The sequence below is a fragment of the Plecotus auritus genome, assembly GCF_963455305.1.
Source record: "Plecotus auritus genome assembly, chromosome: 5".
Lineage (NCBI taxonomy): Eukaryota > Metazoa > Chordata > Mammalia > Chiroptera > Vespertilionidae > Plecotus > Plecotus auritus.
The window spans coordinates 14,836,021-14,855,357 of NC_137776.1; the positions used below are offsets into that span (position 1 = coordinate 14,836,021).

Below are 19,337 nucleotides of genomic sequence, written 5' to 3' on the forward strand. Positions count from 1 at the left end.
CATACATAGCCTATAAAAGCTTTGCGATGTTTCCCATTCCTATCATTGAAGCTAAGAACACTAGTCATTTCCTTTGGTAGGCTTTCTTTTCTCTAGGGCAAATCGCTGCGAGCGAACACTTTTGGACCTCAGAAGGACCCGTCAAATCTCGCGAGATAAGCAGTTCGTGGGCGTGCAGTTTGGCCGTTTCTGAATGTAGCGAAGAGGTTCAGGTCTAAGGTGAGTGGAGGACGCACACAGGAGGACCAGTTGGCGGGGCTACACTTTCCACTTGCGCTTTTCCGAGACAGGTCTCAGGATTTCCCGGGCGTGCAGTTTAGGAGGTGGGTGAATACTGGGAGGCCTACTTCCGCAAGGACGGGCTCCTGTCTCTGGTTCTGAAACCTGGGAGGCTGGCCGGTGTCTCTCCCGCCCGCACTCAGGCCACATGTGAACATCAATTTAGTTTGCTGCTTTGTCTCCGGAGCCGTTCTCCTTGGTTCAAAGCCTTGTTCTTAATAGTCCAGGTTCGGCCGTTTCTAACTCCTCTTGTTAAAAAGTATGGATCGGCGTTAAACCTTAAGTTTAACGAAGACATCGCCAAGGTAATGGGAACATATCCGTTCCTGCAGAGGGAGCTTTTGGGGACACTTTCCATCGGAAATCCACTTCACTTAAAAAAAAACCCAAAAACCTCAGTTATACATAGAGTACTTCTGAAGTAACCTGGCTCCTCTGAGACTACACGTTGGGTAGAGATGGAGGAGGCACGTATTGGAAAAAGAGTTGACCGTTTTAGTGTAAATCTTTCATGTCTCCGTAGGTCTCCGCTTTAGTCTCTGTGAAATGCGTTTCATTTAAGTAAGAGCTGTGCTTTAATTTTTATTCCTTTCATAACCCCTTCTCTACAGGAAAGCAACAGCATGTGCTCTCTTTCACTGATAGAAGCGATGTTTGTAGCATATTGACAACTTTTGAGCCTTTGGCAAGTGTCGCAGTGGATAGCAAAATGAATAACAGAGCAGGTTCCTTTTTATGGAATCTCCGGCAATTCAGTACTTCATCTCCAACAAGCAGAACTGTGAGGCTGAACGCTTTGGGGTTTTGCCGACCCAAAATTGTTTATTCAAACCGGAACCCAAGAAACCATCTCTTAAACGACTTTGATAATAAAATACAATCATCTATTAGATATCTCTTTCAGGATGCCTCGATTTTTAAATCAAGAGATGACGTCTTTCAAACAAAGGGCATAAGCCCTGTGACAGCCCTTACAGTCAAAAGATTATTCTGTCCTAGAAGGCTGTCCTTTGACTCAGAACAGTCTCCTGTCTCTGATGACGGATTGAAGAAAATAAACTTTCATCTTGAGGCCTCTAATGAAGACATTCTCACCAAGGAGACAAAACCAACCCCTGTCAACTTAAAAATACTGTCTCAGGGCAATTCCCTGAGTGACGTGTTAGATAAATTTTCAAACGCACCTACATTTCCTAGTAGTAACTATTTCTCAGCAATGTGGACAATTGCCAAAAGGATGTCTGATGACCAGAGACGCTTTGAAAAACAACTGATGTTTAACCACCCTGCATTTACCCAGCTGTGTGAACACATGATGGCAGAAGCCAAGATCATGTACTGTGACCACCTGCTGTTCAGTCTTTACGCTATAGTGAAGCTTGGCATTCCTCAGAACACTCTGTTGGTTCAGAGTCTGCTGCGGGTGGTTCAGGTAAAATCAAAAGGAGACTTAAACATCCTTTTACTCGGTTTGTATATCTTGCATGAATGAAGGGAAATAGAGGTGTAGTCTTGACACATCTTGGAATATTGGAGGGAAATAGACTATCCGAGGAATGGTAGGTGCCTTTTTATTTGTTTCTGTATATACGATTTAGAGTCCTTAAATTAGCTAGGTCTGTCTTCCCTTTTGCTATGAAATTTATGAAAGCTTGCCCCCTTTTTCTTCTTCAGAGTTGAATAATAGTGATTAATAAGATAAAATGAGGAGAGAAAAAAATATGCAAGGAAGGTTGGGTAGTTGAAGGGAAAAGGGTATACCTACATCTCATACTTATATAATTATATTCAATCCTCTTAACAGCTTCGTAAAGTGAATGTTACCTTAGTTTTGCAGATGAGGAAACAGACTGAGTGATGTTAAGGAAGGTGACTAAAGTCACACAGCTAGTGGATTCTCTTATGCAGTAGATATTGGGTGTCTTTGATGCAGTAGATATTGGGTGTCAACTATGCATCAGTTACTGAACTTGTCTCTAGGGATATAAAGATAGAGAAGACATGATTCCTACCCTTACAATCTGGAGGGAATATGGATATTTTGTGGGCAATCACAAAAATAACCAACATTCGAGTCATATATTAATTGTGTTACAGGCATTGTACTGAGCACAAGGGGATTTAATTGTGAACAAAATAATGGCTACAAAGAACTTACAGTACAATGAAACAAAAGTATAGAGCCTTATGAGAGTATAATGGGCTTCCATTCTAGTCAGGAGAAGGCCTTCATGATGGGGAGAGGAGATGGGGAGAAGGATACAGGATTAGTGTTTGCGGGAGAGATACGTTTGAAAACAGAATTGCTGCATGTGATCTTCAGTGTAGCCTTTTAAAATAGGTATTGTTACTCTCATCTTACCAATGATTAGGAAATTTAGGCTTAGGTTAAAACACTTTCCCAAAGTCATGTATCTGATAATATCACTATTTGTAGGTACTTGATAAATTTGTCCAGAATGAATGAACAAACACCTACCTAGTCCATTGTAGAACTAGAATTCAAGCTCAATTAGAGGTTATGTCTAAGCTGAATCCATGGAATGCACAGCAGTTTGTGAGAGATTGATAGTGAACGGGATGGTTTTTCAATGAGAGAAGACTGCATGTTCATCCCAGAGCACAAGTTTGGCAAGTTTGGGAGCTGAAAGTAGTTCAGTATGGCTGAAGTACGGAATTCTGGGGGGTGTGTTTGAGGGAGTGGGGAGGAAATTGTGTATGTGGTGGTCATGGAGGAGGGCTTAGGAGGAGTGGTAAGACATGAGGCTGGCAAAAAGGGGGAATCATAAAGAGCCTTTTATGTCTAAGAAGTTTGGATTTAATCTGTAGGCAGTGAGGATCCATTGAAGAATTTTAAGCAAAGGGTTGGCATGCTCAAATTTGTATTTTAGATCACTGTATGAGTGGAGAATGGATTGGAAGAAGGATGAAATTAGGTGGGGGAGCCACTTTTTGTTTCAAACAAGGGAGTCTATCCTATTTGATGTCACTGAAATGCCAGATGTTATGAGGGAAGGATAGCTTATTAAAGTAATCATTTGTCTTTTGAGAGTGGGCGTCTCAGACTTCTAAACTCAGTGATTACAATTAAATAATTTTTAAAAAGACAGAAATTTCCTGAGGATGATCTGACACACTATAGAATTCAAGAATTGGGTTTATAGGTATATGAGAGTTTTTAATTTTAACTTTTTACATTACTGTGATTTCTGTATGTCCTCAACCAAGTACTAATTTTTATTGTGTGTGTGTGTTTAAACCACAGACTCTCCAGTTTATTTGGTAGGCTGTGTTCCTATTTTAAAGTGATTATAGTAAGTCACTTTACCTGGTCAGTGATGCTCTTACTAGATTTCAGACAGGCATTCACATCAGCATAGCATCTGCATCAGTGAGCACTGGATATTTGTACGTACGATCGTGTCTCACTGGACTGTTGGAATGTTGTAAAGACACTTCATCTAGAGATGAAGGGACAGTATGTCATCAATGAATGGGTCCTTCAAACACATGGCCAAGTGGTCTTTCCTTTCACAGTAAATATTGAAATATTGATGACATGTTGTAAATTGTTATGGAAACCCTCCCATGGTAATGAGACCATTTTTTTCCTTCCACGTGTACTTCTTTCAGCCTAAATGTTCTTGATGTTCTCTTATAAGGTGTTTAGATTAGTTATGATTAAATTGTAGAGCACTAGGTAAGCTGTGTTACTATTCATTTTCCAAATTATGCTCACTGCCATTTCTGGGATCTAAAGTAATACCAAACCCAAGGGTCCTGAAAGAAGGATCTGGGGCCTGGGGCTCCTCTTGAGACCAGATAATACTGATAAAATGTGACAGGTGATGTGGATCAGAAGATTACCAACTGCAGTTAGTTTGATACCCAGGAAAAGATTCAGGGAAATTATAAGGACACAGGTTCTTTAGGGATGGTCAAAATGCCCTCTATACCCTAGTAGCTCTTATATTACAAGAGCTTGATGACCTTGAATCCTAGAAGGAGGTAAAAATAATGTTTGTTAAAAGGTGTTTCAGAAGCAGAGTAATCAATAATGGATTTTCATTGATAATAGTAAATGTAAAGAAGTTTTGATGAATAAAAGAGTGTGAATTGGGTATTTGGAAAACTCACTACGGACCCCATTTTATTCCTAAAGATGGTGTTTTTTGAGGACTGACTCCATGTGAATTATTGGTTTCATATTTAATCCTTAATTGAAAGCATTAGTTCAGTGGTTTTGCATGGGTGCAATAATCTACTCTGGGCTCATCAACTGTAATGTTTTTGTACTTATATTTCAATAGGAACGTATCAATGAGTGTGATGAGAAATGTCTTTCAGTTTTGTCAGTTATTTTAGAAGCAATGGAGCCATGCAAGAATGTGGATGTTCTTCGATCAGGATTGCGGTGAGAACTCTATGTTTCTTCATGTGTCAATCTTTGTTTTTTTTAATATCTCAAATAAAAAACCAAGATGAAAGCTGAGCTGCTTTTTCTGTTTGTTTGGGGAAAACTTTGATGGTAGTTTTAATACCTTATTAAACTTGAAATTCTCACTATGGATCAGGTAAAGGTGGAAATAATGCTGTGAGGCTCCACAGGAATAAAGGTATAAGCAGCTTTGAAATCTGAGTTTAACATTTAGTACTGATGTGGGCTGGGAGAGAACTGACAGGTATTCCGTTCATTGTGGTTATTTGGGCACTGTGTGGAGGTTACATGACACTGGCCTGGCTTGAAAAGGAGCTTGAGTTTTATAATTTATCAAATTGATGCAACTGATACAATGTTATAAGCCGGTGAAAATAATGCTTAAACCCTGTTTTCATTGACTATGCCTTGGGGTGCCTTACAATAATCTGATGGATTTGTTCATTCATAAAGATAGCAGAATAATATGAGAGGAAACAGTGCTAGACGGGTCCTGGATCTTTCAGTAACTACTCACACTATCTTCGGCAGGTAGAGCATGTCTGTGGGCTTCATATTTCTTGCCTAGTAGTAGGAGCTGGACCAAATGACTTTTAAGATTCTAGGTCTGGCCCTAACCGGTTTGGCTCAGTGGATAGAGCGTCGGCCTGCGGACTGAAAGGTCCCAGGTTTGATTCCGGTCAAGGGCATGTACCTGGGTTGCTGGCACATCCCCAGTAGGGGGCGTGCAGGAGGCAGCTGATCGATGTCTCTCTCTCATCGATGTTTCTAACTTTCTATCCTTCTCTCTTCCTCTCTGTAAAAAATCAATAAAATATATATAAAAAAAAAAAGATTCTAGGTCTGTGGCATTTATTCTGTTTGGTTACAGGATACTAGTTGACCAACAAATTTGGAAAATAGAACGTGTCTTCACATTACAAGCTGTGATGAAAAGTATTGGAAAAGATGCACCAATTTCTCTTAAAAGGAAACTGGAGGTAAAGACCGTCTGAATTTTTTCTGGTGGATGAGATTTTAAAAAGATTTCTTGGATCTGCTGTCACTTCCTACAGTCAATTTTTGGGAGGACATGGTTATGCTTTTGTGTTTAACTCTGTTAAAATAAAATAAAAGAAGTAGGTTTATATTTATCTGTATATTAACTATATGTCTAATGAGTCATTTTGCTCAAACTTTATCCTTTTTATTTAAAAACAAAAGTTTATTTTATCACAAATGATAAATTAAATCTTGTTTTTCTTTAGATGAAAGCTTTGAGGGAATTAGACAGATTTTCTGTTTTGAATAGCCAGCGCATGTTTGAGGTCCTAGCTGCCATGGATCACCGTTCTGATACACTTCTGGATGAATGCAGTAAGGTGGTCATAGGTAAGGGAAACTTTTCTTTCATGATTTTTAACCTCTGACCTACTGTTCTGGACTATATTTGTTTTGTTTGTTTTAAGAACTTTGCTATTACAAATAAAACATATCTGATGATATGGTTACATCTAAATTTTATTTTTGCCTGCAGTTTTGTTTGTTTTTACAAAATACAGTACTATATTTTTTAAACAGAAACAAAAATATAAATGTAGAGTCTCTTAGGTCTTATATTACAAACTACCTGGTAATTTTTGTTTGTTTTTTTAACTCATTTTTAAAGATAATATCAATGGATGTCCTTTGAAAGTATTGATCACCATATTGCAGTCTTGCAGAGACCTCCGATACCGTAATTTAGATCTTTTCAAGGGGATAGCAGATTATGTGGTTACAACTTTTGATGTCTGGAAGTTGAAACAAGTAAGTATATTAATAGGTTAGAATAAGCCTCAGAAACAAATTCAAGAAGCATATTAATTCATTTAGCATTCTAGGTATTTCTCTATCAGCTTTATAGCAGTTAAGATACCAAAATATTCCAGTGCTAAACTGACTTTTGAAAAATTAGCTCCTTATCATTTCTGTCTGGGAGTTACCTGTTAATGTACCACTCAATCGTTTGACTGTTTTTCTATCTGAAATAAAAATTATATTGTTCAATGTTTGCTCTTCTATTTGCCATTCAAAAGGTTGCATGGTGCTTTGGATAATTAGGATTAATTCTGTCTTTTTCTTTTTTTATATTTAGAATAATAAATCTGGGCGATGTGACAGGCTTACGTTTTTTGAAGAATAAAATGTCATTACTTAATGATCATTTCTATTTTCTATTTATGGAATGTTTGCTTATTTCCTCCAGAATAAGGGCCTTTAAATTCAGGGGCTGTGTTAGTAATACAAACATGAATGAAGCAGCCAGTAAAAACTTCTTTTTTTTTTTTGCAATTAAGCCATGGTAACCATTAGATCAATAGGTTCAATTTACTTTGGAGGGTAAGATAAATACTGAGTTTGCCATAGAAATTGATTTTAGAAAGAGAAGTACTGATCATGAGAAAGACCAGGAGGGAAAGGAGGAATGAACTGGAAGTGTTAATGTAATCATTTCATCTCATTTCTAGAAATTCAGATTGAATACAGAAATTTCTGAGTTATCTCTTATATGTTAGAATCTAGGAAGTGTCTAGGTTTGGAAGGGGAGCAGATCAAAATTGGTCACTTGAAAAACTTCACAAAACGTATATATTTAAAGTCGTTTTCAGGCCTGTTGTATGAAAAGCCTGTAGGATAGGACTTATTTTTAAATGAAATGGAAACCATTGTATACTCTGGTGTTCTGTTTATAAAAGGAGGTTGCTCATTAACTTAATGCCTGACTCAAAATTAACTGCAACAGATTTTGTGAGGAAAAGATAATTGTTCCTTTTTAGGGAATATTCTCTTGATCAGGACAGTTCTATTACTGTTTAAATTTTTTGAGATCTAAAGAAATTACTACTAGCATACTGGAATTATTAAAGTGTTCTTCCTCAATTCAATCTTTTTTAAGGTTCTTTTTGTCCTCATTTTATTTGAAAACCTTGCCTTTCGACACACTGGTCTGATGGATTTATTTATGAAGAAAGTGGTGGATGAACGGGCCTTCCTGACCATGAAAAGCGTTGTGTCTATTCTTCACGTGTACTCCTCTCTGAATCACCTCCATGGAGGCCCAGCCCGAGAGTATGTACTTGTCCTTTTGTACTTTTCTTATTGCCACATAACATACTTACAGTTGACTAGAAGAGATGAATTAGGTAGGAAAGTGGTAGGTAATTTGGCTTAACACATTGTATGTCTACATGTTGTACAAGAATCATTTTACTTATGTGCTGGCCTCTGGGAAAGAAGTTGTGTTACATCCAGAGTATCTTCCTGGGTCTGAAACCTGAGGGAGAAAGCATTTAACATTCAAACTGTATTTTCGGTCCCTTGGTTTCTTCTCCTCGTGGTTGGTCTGTATGTCACCAGATTTGCATCTCTGATCATTTGTGTGTTCCTGAATCCAGACTCCTATGGATTGCGTATGGTCACTGTAGGTCCCACAGGTGTCTTATGGTCAATTATTCTGCCAAGTTGGCTCATTCTATTTTTCTTTTTGTCAGTTATTTACTATTTACCAACCACCATATGAAGTGATTTTATAAAACCACTTTATTGAGGTGTGACTAACATATAAAAAACTGTATGTACTTAATTGAGTACCATTATGCTTGACTCATTCTCCGCCTGTCCTCATCTAAGTTTATTTGTTCATTTAGTCAGTGAGTGCCAAGCACTTGGGTTAAGGACAAAGATGAATAAGACACAGTTCTTTTTACCGGACGATTCTGTGTAATTGGTAAGGTAGACATATAACTCAGCGGTTAAATATAGCATGAAATTGGAGTGATAGAGTTTTATACAGGATATATGGACATAGAGGAGGGATGTGCCAGGAAGCTAGCCTGGCAAAGTGGAGGGTCGAGGTGGATGCCAAGTAGTGCTGCCTGAGGAGATGGTACCTGTGCAGATCCTAAAAGATGGATAGATGGGAGGGAAGATAAATGGAGAAGCACATTCCGAGTAGAGCGACTTTGTATTCAAGTCAGGGAGGAAAGACACAGCAAAGCACGTGCAGAGAACAACTAGTAGTTTGGTGTTGCTGAAGCATAAGGGGTGGGTTGAGACTGGAGAGGTGATTACCACTCAGGCTTTAGACTTAGTCATCTGCAGCCCTGTGATGACTAGAGCCTTGAGTTAAAGCCTTTCTTGCTGCAGACTGCAATTCAGTCAGTTATCAGTTAATAAGTGAGGAGTCTCTAGGACCTGTTACATTGTCCCCATCCCATTGTAACTCTGAAGTCCTACTTAGCCTGCCTCTGCCTTCCTCCTTCGCTTCCTCCCTCGCCCATTTGTTCCTTCCCATAGACCTCCTAGTTGATCTCAAACATTTTCCTTTATATCCTCACAAGGGCATACTTGCCCCTGTAAGTAAGAATCACTTCTCTGTGCTTTGGCCTCACTGGTTACTTACTATGGCCCCAGTAACGTGCACTTTCAGGTCTCGAGACCATTTCTTTGCTCAGTTTCGCATGCCCTTCCCATTTCCTGTCTTTTTTAAGTATTGACAATCTCCTTGTCCCAAAGCTATACATCTACTTTCCGTCCTGTGCACTACCACAGTCCTTTGCAGGTACTTCATGTTTGTCTTGCATATGATACATAGCTTTTGCCCTAAGAGTCAGACAGACCTGCTTCAAAGGGTTTGTGCTGTTTATTAGCAGTGTCACCCTGGACAAGTGGCCTTCCCTGATTTTGACTTTTCCTCTCTTTGTGTTTAACTGTTTTGTTTTACTAGATGATAGGATTAGGCTTGTTTTTTTTGTTGTTTTTTTTTTATATATTGTATTGATTTTTTACAGAGAGGAAGGGAGAGGGATAGAGAGATAGAAACATCGATGAGAGAGAAACATTGATCAGCTGCCTCATGCACACCCCCTACTGGGAATGTGCCCGCAACCAAGGTACATGCCCTTGACCAGAATCGAACCTGGGACCCTTCAGTCCACAGGCTGACACTCTATCCACTGAGCCAAACTGGTTAGGACATGTGTTGTTGTTTTTTTAACTAAGAATTATTGATAGCTAGAGAATATTAATCCTAATATATAAAAACCCTGGTTTCACAATGACCGGGAGGCACAACCAACTGGAAGTCAGTCCTGCAGTCAGCGCTGGGTTGCCGTGGTGACCCAGCACTGACTGCTATGGCTGCAGGCATGGTGACCCAGCACTGACTACTGAGGGGGCTGCTAATCAGGCCCAGAGAGAGGCCTGAAGAGAGAAGCAGCGTCTGATCTGTTGATTAGCACTTGCCTCTCTCTTTAGCTCTGGGCCTGGTCAGCAGCTGCGCCTCCATTTCTCTCCAGGCCTCCACTGGGGCTGCTGATCAGCCCCACCTTTCTGATCAGGCCCCATTGATAGGCCCAGAGACACTGACTGGCATAGAAACTGACCAATCAGAACCAAATTTGGGTCAACTGTGAGGAACCAATGGCTACCTAGGAGGTGGAGCTTTTGATGCTGACTGGCATAGAAACTTACCAATCAGAAGCAAATTGGCCAGCAGAGGAGGGCAGTTGGGGGTGAGATCAGGCCTGCAGGGGAGGGCAGTTAGGAGCGAGATCAGGCTGGCAGGGGAGGGCAGTTGAGGGTGAGATCAGGCCAGCAGAGGAGGGCAGTTGGGGGTGATCAGGTCGGCAGGGGAGAGCAGTTGGGGGAGAGATCAGGCTGGCAGGGGAGGGCCGTTGGGGGTAGATCAGGCCGGCAAGGGAAGGTAGTTGGGGGGGACCAGGCCTGCAGGGGAGAGCAGTTGGAGGCCATTAGGCTGGCAGGAGAGGGCAGTTGGGGGGGGACCACGCTTGCAGGGAAGGGCAGTTGGGGGCCATCAGGCCAGCAGGGGAGGGCAGTTGGGGGTGAGATCAGGCCGGCAGGAGAGGGCAATTGGGGGTGAGATCAGGTTGGCAGGAGAGGGCAGTTGGGGGCAAGATCAGGCCAGCAGAGAAGGGCAGTTGGGGGCAACCAGGCCAGCAGGGGAGGGCAGTTGGGGGCGATCGGGCCGGCAGGGGAGGGCAGTTGGGGGCAACCAGGCCAGCAGGGGAGGGCAGTTGGGGGCAATTGGGCCAGCAGGGGAGCAGTTAGGTGTTAATCAGGCTGGCAGGGGAGCGGTTAGGGGGTGATTAGGCTGGCAGGCAGAAGCAGTTAGGGGCACTCAGGAAGGCAGGCAGGTGAGCGGTTAGGAGCCAACAGTCCCGGATTGTGAGAGGGATGTCCAACTGCCGGTGTGGGATTGGGCCCAAACTGGCAGTCAGACATCCCCCAAGGGGTCCCAGATTGGAGAGGGTGCAGGCTGGGCTGAGGGTCACCTCACCCCCCAGTGCACAAATTTTGTGCACCAGGCCTCTAGTTGTTTATAAAACAGCAGTGGTGTTCCAGGCCTTATGGACATACTCATGATAAAAATCTAGCATAATGATTAAAAGTTTCTGGAGCCTGACAACCTGTGTTTCAATGCTATTTCTGCTGCTTCCTGGCTGTGTGTTCTTGGAGAAGTTACTCAACCTCTCTGAGCCTGTATGCTCATCTTTATTGTGAGAATAATGATAATAATAATATCAACCCTATAGCGTCTTAATAAGAATTAAATGAGTTAAAGCCTAGAAACCATTTATTTGCCCTATGCAAGGCATAGTGGTAGCTAACATTTATTGAGCATATGTATTTATTATGAGATAGCCACCTGAGCTGAAAGATATGTGAATACTTATTTCAGTCCTGATTTCCTCGTCTTCTTTCTTTGGACTCCTTAAAGCCATTGGTCCTGTGGTGCCTCACCAGCTCTACCATGACCTTGTCTTCTCTTTATCTTTGAAAGCTGACTTTTCTTTGTTGCCCTGAAGGTTCCTGGATGCTATGGGCGCTGCTCTGACTGGTTATCTCCACCACATCTCTTCTGAAAACCTGCTGAATGCTGTGTGTTCGTTCTGCTTGATGAACCATTTTCCCTTGGCTCCCATTAACCAGCTTCTCCAGAAGGACATCATCGATGAGCTGCTGAAGTCAGGTAGGGTGTCAGTGCCCATGGTGACTAAACTGCGGCAGTTCTCCTAGCTGCCTGTGACTCTGAGTGGGGTCTTAGTAGGCGCAGGTTAGAATGTGCAGAGCAGATGCTGCTGAGGAAAGGACCAGCAGTGGTGAAGTCAGAGGTCATGTAGAAGGCAAGAATGAGAAACACATCATTGTGCCTTTATTTGCACTTCATGCAGCTATGCAAAGGCTCACGTTCTTTATGCCTTGAGCAGAGGTGTTTGCACTTCCTCCCCCTTGCGTGTCACCTCTGAAGCCAAATTAAGTCAACTCTGCAGCTCTGAACACCTTGTCTTTCATGGCTGGTGATCGAGGCACAGGCTGTTAGATCAAGAAACGAAATAGTTACCAAAGAGGTACTCTAGGAGCAAATTAATTATTGACTTTTGGTCTTTAATATGGAACGCAGAAAAGCAATATCAGGTCAGGTGTACAAAATTTGATGTGTCTGAGGAGGGAGAAGTTTACATTCTTCTAAAAACAATGTTATAAAATTGCAGCATTGAATTGAGAAGAAGGAACACCGTGTTTAGATTTTTCAAGCAACTTAATGTGCGGGTAACAGCCTGGAACCCAGGAGACCTGGATCCTACTGTCAGCTTTGCCTTAGTTAATCATGAGGTGTCTTAGCATTTGTTCATCTCTTTAATGAAGATTTTAGATTAAATCACCTTGAAAGATATTTTAAACCTTAAAACATTATGAAATACAGGGTATTGATCTGGACACTGTGGAAATAGGGAGCATAGGTTCTTCCTGATACGAAATGTGGGTGCATTAAGACGGGTTCTTAATTGTGGCATTAATATTTTTTCTTACATACATATTTTCTCTCTTCTTTTAGATAACAAGGAGAGGAATGCTTACAAGCTTCAGATTTTGGCTGCCTGTCTGAAACTTGATGATGTTCCTTGTCACAAGGCCTTAGACTTAGTACTGCCATCGCTGCCGCCTGCACCATTGTATCCAAATGCAAAGGTGGCCGAGGTGCTGAGCAGCCTCCTGGGAGAGGGGTACTTCTTGGAAAATGTACAGTTGCCACATAATCATTATATCGGTATGAGACTTGATATGATTTACATCTACTTTATTTTGTTTATTTTCCATTCTTTCTCTCTTTTTAAAAATATGTTTTTATTGATTTTTTTTTTTTTTTAGAGAGAGAGGAAGGGAGAGGGATAGAGAAATAGAAACATCAATGAGAGAACATTGATTGACTGACTCCTCTATACCCCCTACTGGGGATCGAGCCTGCAACCTGGCATGTGCTATGACTGGGAATCGAACCAGGGACCTCCTGGTTCATGGGTCAACGCTCAACCATTGAGCCACATCAGCCGGGCTATTTTTCTTCCTTTCTGACTAGGAGTTGACCATGGCAATTTACTGTAGTACAGCTCTGGCTCTGGAGCTGGACGCCTGGGTTGGGTTTCTCACTCTGCTCCTCACTGGTGCTCTGATTTCAGGCACTTACCAGTCTCCCTTTCCCAGTGTGTAAAATGGCAATAATAATTGGCTCAGTTCTTAGGATTCCAGTGGTGATTAAATGAGATTGCACTTGTAAAGTCCAGACCAGTGTCTGGCACATGGTAAGCTCATTATATAGGGTGTCCCCCAAAAATGTATACACACACTTTGAATAATTATAAAGGCAGTTTTATTAAAATACATTTCATTTTCAAAATTGAGCTATCAGCTGTTAAAGTGTCATCACATTTTTTTGGAATACCCTGTATTTTAGCTGCTGCCTTTATCATCGTTGGTAGTAGTAAGGTACGTTTTGAAACAGAAAATCACTTTGAGCAATGTTTGAAAAATTATCAATTCTTTTCTTTCAGATTTTGAAATCAGAATGGATTCTAACAGGAGTGAAGTGCTTCCACTTTCTGATGCGAATGTAGTAACTTCTGCTACAGATATTCAAAGGTTGCTTACATCTGTTCATATGCCCAGCTTTCTGATTTTAAATCTTAATTCTCAAAGACTTCCTGTTAAATATTAGTAGCAATCCTAAGACCTTATATTTGTATGGAGCTTGTAATGCACCAAGGGACTTCTCAACTGCTAATCTCCTCAGGCCTTAAGTGTGGGCACTGTGGCCTTCAACTGTGCACTGGAGTCGGGCCATTTAGTGAAATAGGCAATTTTTAAAAATTAAGTTTTAAAGCTAAACAGTTCAAGAAAACAGTGTTAATGAGATTGAAACTATCAGTGCAGTGTGAACTTTTGACAAGATAATGCAATAGTGATTAAAAAGAGTTAAGAGCCAAAACCGGTTTGGCTCAGTGGATAGAGCGTCGACCTGTGGACTGAAGGGTCCCGGGTTCGATTCCGGTCAAGGGCATGTACCTTGGTTGCGGGCACATCCCCAGTGGGGGGTGTGCAGGAGGCAGCTGATCGATGTTTCTCTCTCATCGATGTTTCTAGCTCTCTATCCCTCTCCCTTCCTCTCTGTGAAATATCAATAAAATATATTTGAATAAAAAAAAAAATAATAAAAAAAATAAAAAGAGTTAAGGCCTCTAAAAAAATCAAATACCCAATAAATATTTTGCTCTACCACGAAGACCTTTATAAAGGTAGAGAAACTAGCTTCTTTATTAAGCTATACTGTATGTGGGTCAGACCATATCGGAGTTAATCCTAAGTTGTTTCCTTGACCCACACACTACCAGTAGGTGTCTCCGGGAGAAACGTGATGCTACATCCTCAGAGAATGTCCTGCCTGTTTCAGTAGATGATGAGATGGTGCTGCGCACGGCCTTGCTCAGTCAGCCTTTGTGGAAAGGTCTGCTGGGCCCTGTGGGGCACACAAACATGAGTCAGACATGGATCCCGACCCCATAGAACTTATATCCCATATTGCTTTGTAGGACATGCTCATAAATATGGTAGGGAGAGGTACAGAAAAACATTTGTAAGGATTCACATACAACTCTTACCCATTTCTGCATCCATCTAGCTTATTCCTTGGGCATCTTTTTCAGCTGCTGTCTTCCCTATGCATGTTGCCCATCTCCTCTCAACCAAAGACTTTCTCTCTGATCTTGTTAGAAAGTTATTTTTCTTTTTTAAGTACTCTATTGTTCAGGCATAACATTATAACATAGGAGCTCTCAGCCTAAGGTATGAGAAGAATTGAGGAATTTGAGCATTCCTTTAAAAATATAAATATTTTTCTCTGATTTGTTATGTCAGATAACAGCCAGAAGACAGTAGGGATACAAATGTCTTTTCTTTTTGCCAAAGGCCAAGAGCAATGAAAAAATCAAATTCCACGTTCCACATTTTTGTTACACATATGGATTTTATGTTTTTAACAGTCTTGCCTTTCTTTTAGTTTTTTCTTCTTTGTATTTGGCCTCCCCATTCTGGTTTTTAAATTCTCTCTCTCTCTCTCTCTCTCACCCTCTCTCGGAGCTTTACCATTTGGTATTATTTACATCAGTACTTCTAGTAGCGTAAATAATTATCTTTAGGTCAGAGATTAGTCTTAAAATGGGTGCTTTGATATTTGAAATTTTTCCTTATTAGGAATGTAACCACCCTTAAAGATGATTGAGGAGTAACTTTGTCTAAAGCATTTTTATAAGTTTTTGGTTGTTAATGTAGCCTTCATATACTGGATTATCTGCAGAGGCCCAGTAACAAGAAAGTGGCGGACTAAGACAGTAGGGAATGGTGAGGGTCAGTGGGGAGCTCAGCTTTGAAATCTCCAAAGAGCAGGAATACAGCAGGATTGTACCTGGTAATCTCATTAGTAAGTACTCTCATATTGTGTATTTTCATTTTCAGAGTAGCTGTACTGTGTGTTCCTAGATCTACTTACTGTTTGGATTTAACCCACCCCAGAGGATTCCTTGCAATGAAAATACGGCATTTGAAAGTAATGGGTTTTTATGTGATCTTGGTAAGAAAAAAGCGCAGATGATGTGTTCTTTAGTTACTGATGTCCATTCTAATGATTGGTTTGGCTTCTCCTTAGGTGATTACTATCACTTACTAGGGTTTTTGTAAGTGCTACATTTGGTGAACTTTACTCCTTTTTGTTAACGTTTTGTCTTCACGGGCCAGTGTGCGGCTGTTGTAGGATGTTTGTCACCATGAAAGTTGGATGGTTATAAGGGGATGGTTCTTCTTCCCTCTTGTGCTTCATTTTGGTTCTGAGTACCATAGCTTTTGTTGAACAGCCTCTCCAGATGTATGGGGCAAGAACTTGACGAATAAAGTTATATTTATGTTAATGTTGGGATCTATCTAAATGCCACTCATTGGTCCTGCACACAATATGAAATGCAAACATTCTAATCTTCATTATAATACTTAAGTATCCAAAAATGGATTATATATGGATACTGAGGTTAGGATGGCCCCTTCTCTTAGTGGGCTACTATTTAAGACTTTTTTTTCATTTTGGCTATTATATATATTCTAGGGAAGAGTATCCCTAGAAGGGAATTTTTGCACCCTTTAGAAGACCTTTAAAGTTTTTATAATTTTCAGCTTAGCACTTTCTTCAACCCTAGCACAGTCTTACTAAGCCTTTAAAATGTGAGTATGTATAAGATAACATTTGTTTTTAAAAAGCAGTTGGCTTGATGTTACTTTACTATGTTTGGATCAAGAAAGTAGCTTTTATTTTATGTGGCATCATTTTCTTGCAAACCGATTATTTTCCTCTTTCTTCGTAAGGTCAACAATTGGGAGATGGAGAAACTAGAGATGAAGGAGGCGGTCACATTTTTGAAGTCTCATATCTATTCAACTGAAAATCCTCCTACCGCTGATGTTAATTTTCAAAGCACATGTTAAAGTAAAAAACAACCTTTTCGTATTAGGAGACAGACATAAATTTGTAAAATAGCTTTAATAAAGACTGCAATTCAACTGTCAGTGGCATTCATTTGATTGCTCACCATAACAAAAAGTTCTTTCAGTTCACTGTTATAATTAATTTTAAGAATAGAAGAAATGTTACTGGTATTTTAGAAAATGCTGGGAAAATTTCAGAGGGTACTTTTTCCAACCATAACTATTCCCTCTAGTGCCCATATATTTGACAAATTCATGAGCTGTATGTTTCACTGTTTCTCGGTAGCTTTGATGAACTGAAAACTGGTTTCTTGGTTGTGATGGGTTGCAGGTAAGTTGGTGTGGGCAGTCCTTGTGTTTGGATCTGCTTATTTAGACCCTTGTTCCAACTGTCTGAGGGCTCAGACATTGACCACATTTCAAGCATTGGCCACCAGGTTCTCGGTAGATGGTAAGAATGAATGAGGTAACAGGTTACAAATGAGTGAGGACCGGGCAACTGCATTTGCCACATTCTAGGTAGAGGTGGTTTGTGGGCCATACTAAGAAGCACAGGTGAGATAACACAGAGATGTCTAGGAGTCCAAGTTTATTAAAATGGAGAGGCTGTGGGTGGTAAGCCCTTAACTCTTGCCATTATTGAGGCCATTCCTTTCTCTGTCTTCCTCTTTCCCCTTCCCACTACTTTGTAAAGTTTTTTAAATTACATATATATGAACTGTGTTGTGAGTCAGATTACTTTTCAATTATGCTTGTTCATTCTTCTGAAATATTCGTTCAAGTTTGCTGACACCTATTTACCTAGCATTTGACTCACTGAGGATACAGTGAGTTTCACCTGTGGAACCTGAGTGCCATGTAAGTTGGTGTTATATTACCTCCACACGAAAAACTAAATGGTTATATTCCCCCAGAGTTCATATGTTGGAACCTGACCCCCAATGTGATGGTGTTTGGAGATACAGCTTTGGGAGAAGATTAGGTCATGAGGGTAGAGCCCTCATGAATTGGATTAAAAGAGACCTCAGAGAGTCCCCTCTTTGCTTCTGCCATGTGAGGACACTGAGAAAATGACCATCTGTGAATTAGGAAGGGGCCCTCACCAGACACCAAATCTGCCAGAACCTTGCTCTTGGACTTGCTAGTCTCCAGGACTGTAGAAGTAAATTTGTGCCGTTCATAAGCCACCCAATCTATGGTATTGTTACTATGAGCCTGGCTGGGCAAAGATACCCAAACGTACAGACATGCAATTACTGGACACCTTACTCTGTAGTCACATGTATTCTCTTTTCATGATCTTAATAATGAATTCTCTTTGAGGTGCAGCTGCTCTTAGGTCCCTTGATTTCTCATCTCTAATATGAGGATAAATTATTTGCCAATGATACACAGGACAGGGCTAGAGTTGGAACCTGAGCTGACACGGGCTTCTGAGAAAAATGGTCCAGGAACCCCAGTAAAAATATTCCAGCAGGGTGACTGCCCCTGTCAGAGGTTTTATCAGTGTATCCAGCTTGCGTTCAGAAAAGGTTAGTGCTGAAAGGAAGTTTAGCCATCATTGAATCCACCTCCCTCATTTTATGGATGAGGAAGCTAACTCAAAGAATTTGCTTTTTCTGGAGTCTCAGCCACATATAATTGATTTCCACGTCATTTCATCCTCTGCTGCTCTTCAGCTTGTGTCTCAAGGAATCTGGATTCTGGTTCCAGACTGGGTATCATCTGGTTTTGTGTATGTGGCCAAATGATTTAACCCTTACAAACTTCAGAACAAGAGTTGAAAATTATTAAAGAAATGAAGATTCATTCTTTAAACATTAAGTATTTTTTTCTTCTAACGGCTAATATGATTCATATTCAAAAGATTGGACCAGTTTATGAATACTTGCAACTACCTTTTGGGCGAGTAGTTTTTCTGAATTTGTAACAACTGGGGTGGCCAATTAAAAAGTATTCTTTTACTGGTATTGTTAGTATTAGCATTCTTCGTTGCTTTGTGGTCTAAGAAAATCCTGTGAGACTCAAGGTTCAGAGTCAAGAAAAAAGTGTAAATAATAATATATGTCTCTTCAGGATTATTAATATAAATAGGGACTTACTCCTCATTTCAGGAGAATATATAAACATTCTCCTTTTCTGGTATTCAATTGACAAAAAAAAAAAAAATCCCAAACCACACAACCCAGTTTGATTTTAATTTTATGGGCTTGTTTCTCACATAATGACACAATAAGTAACAAAAAGTGGGAGTTTATAAACCCAAATTCTGTCTGCTCTTGATGAAATCACAAAATATAGTACTATGTCCATTTTAATAAGGATGAAACCGCCTATTTTACTGTTAACCAACCAAAAGGGTGAAGATGAAAGCAATTAATTATGTATGTGGCTTGCTTCTGATGTAGTCTTACACTAAGTCTGTCAACCTTGGAAAGAAATTAGGTGACCAGAAGAGTTTGATTCTTTGGTCTAATTCTGCCTTTTTGTTGTTAATCCTCACCAGGAGATATATTTTCCATTGCTTTTCAGAAGGAGTGGAAGGGAGGAAAGGAGGGAGAGAGAGTGAGAAAGGAACACTGAATGTGAGAGAGACACATTGACTGGTTGCCTCCCACATGCGCCCCAACCTGGGGACAGGGAGCGAACCTGCAACCCTGGCACATGCCCTTGACTGGCTATCGAACCCAAGACCCTTCGAAGCTTGGGGCACCGTTCTAACCACTGAGCACACCAGCCAGAGCCTACACACTTTTAAGGACTAAGATGTTAG

At 40.5% G+C, this 19,337-nt stretch overlaps 1 protein-coding gene across 4 annotated transcripts; it reads left to right on the forward strand.

Annotated features, from left to right (window-relative positions):
- The first annotated feature begins 143 nt into the window (after window positions 1-143).
- Window positions 144-17,287, forward strand: FASTKD2 (FAST kinase domains 2). 4 transcript variants are annotated; one of them, XM_080668362.1, is made up of 12 exons: window positions 144-219; window positions 891-1,711; window positions 4,590-4,693; window positions 5,589-5,697; window positions 5,965-6,088; window positions 6,366-6,505; window positions 7,635-7,807; window positions 11,566-11,729; window positions 12,597-12,809; window positions 13,591-13,678; window positions 15,548-15,662; window positions 16,445-17,287. In XM_080668362.1, exons 2-12 carry the CDS (start codon window positions 989-991, stop codon window positions 16,562-16,564), a joined length of 2,073 nt encoding a protein of 690 aa, XP_080524488.1. In that variant the 5' UTR covers window positions 144-219; window positions 891-988; the 3' UTR covers window positions 16,565-17,287. The 4 variants fall into 4 exon arrangements, with proteins under 4 accessions (XP_080524488.1, XP_080524490.1, XP_080524489.1 ...); XM_080668364.1 differs by having other exon boundaries at window positions 7,707-7,807; window positions 16,445-16,646; XM_080668363.1 differs by having other exon boundaries at window positions 204-323; window positions 16,445-16,646.
- The last annotated feature ends 2,050 nt before the right edge of the window (window positions 17,288-19,337 follow it).

What these genes read in the sequence shown, in the direction of transcription:
- FASTKD2 (XM_080668362.1), top strand. Translation starts at nt 989, where the DNA reads ATGAATAACAGAGCAGGTTCCTTTTTATGGAATCTCCGGCAATTCAGT. An exon ending in GTTCTTCGATCAGGATTGCG is followed by an intron (nt 4,694 to 5,588) that starts GTGAGAACTCTA and finishes GTTTGGTTACAG; the next exon opens with GATACTAGTTGACCAACAAA. An exon ending in CATGGAGGCCCAGCCCGAGA is followed by an intron (nt 7,808 to 11,565) that starts GTATGTACTTGT and finishes GTTGCCCTGAAG; the next exon opens with GTTCCTGGATGCTATGGGCG.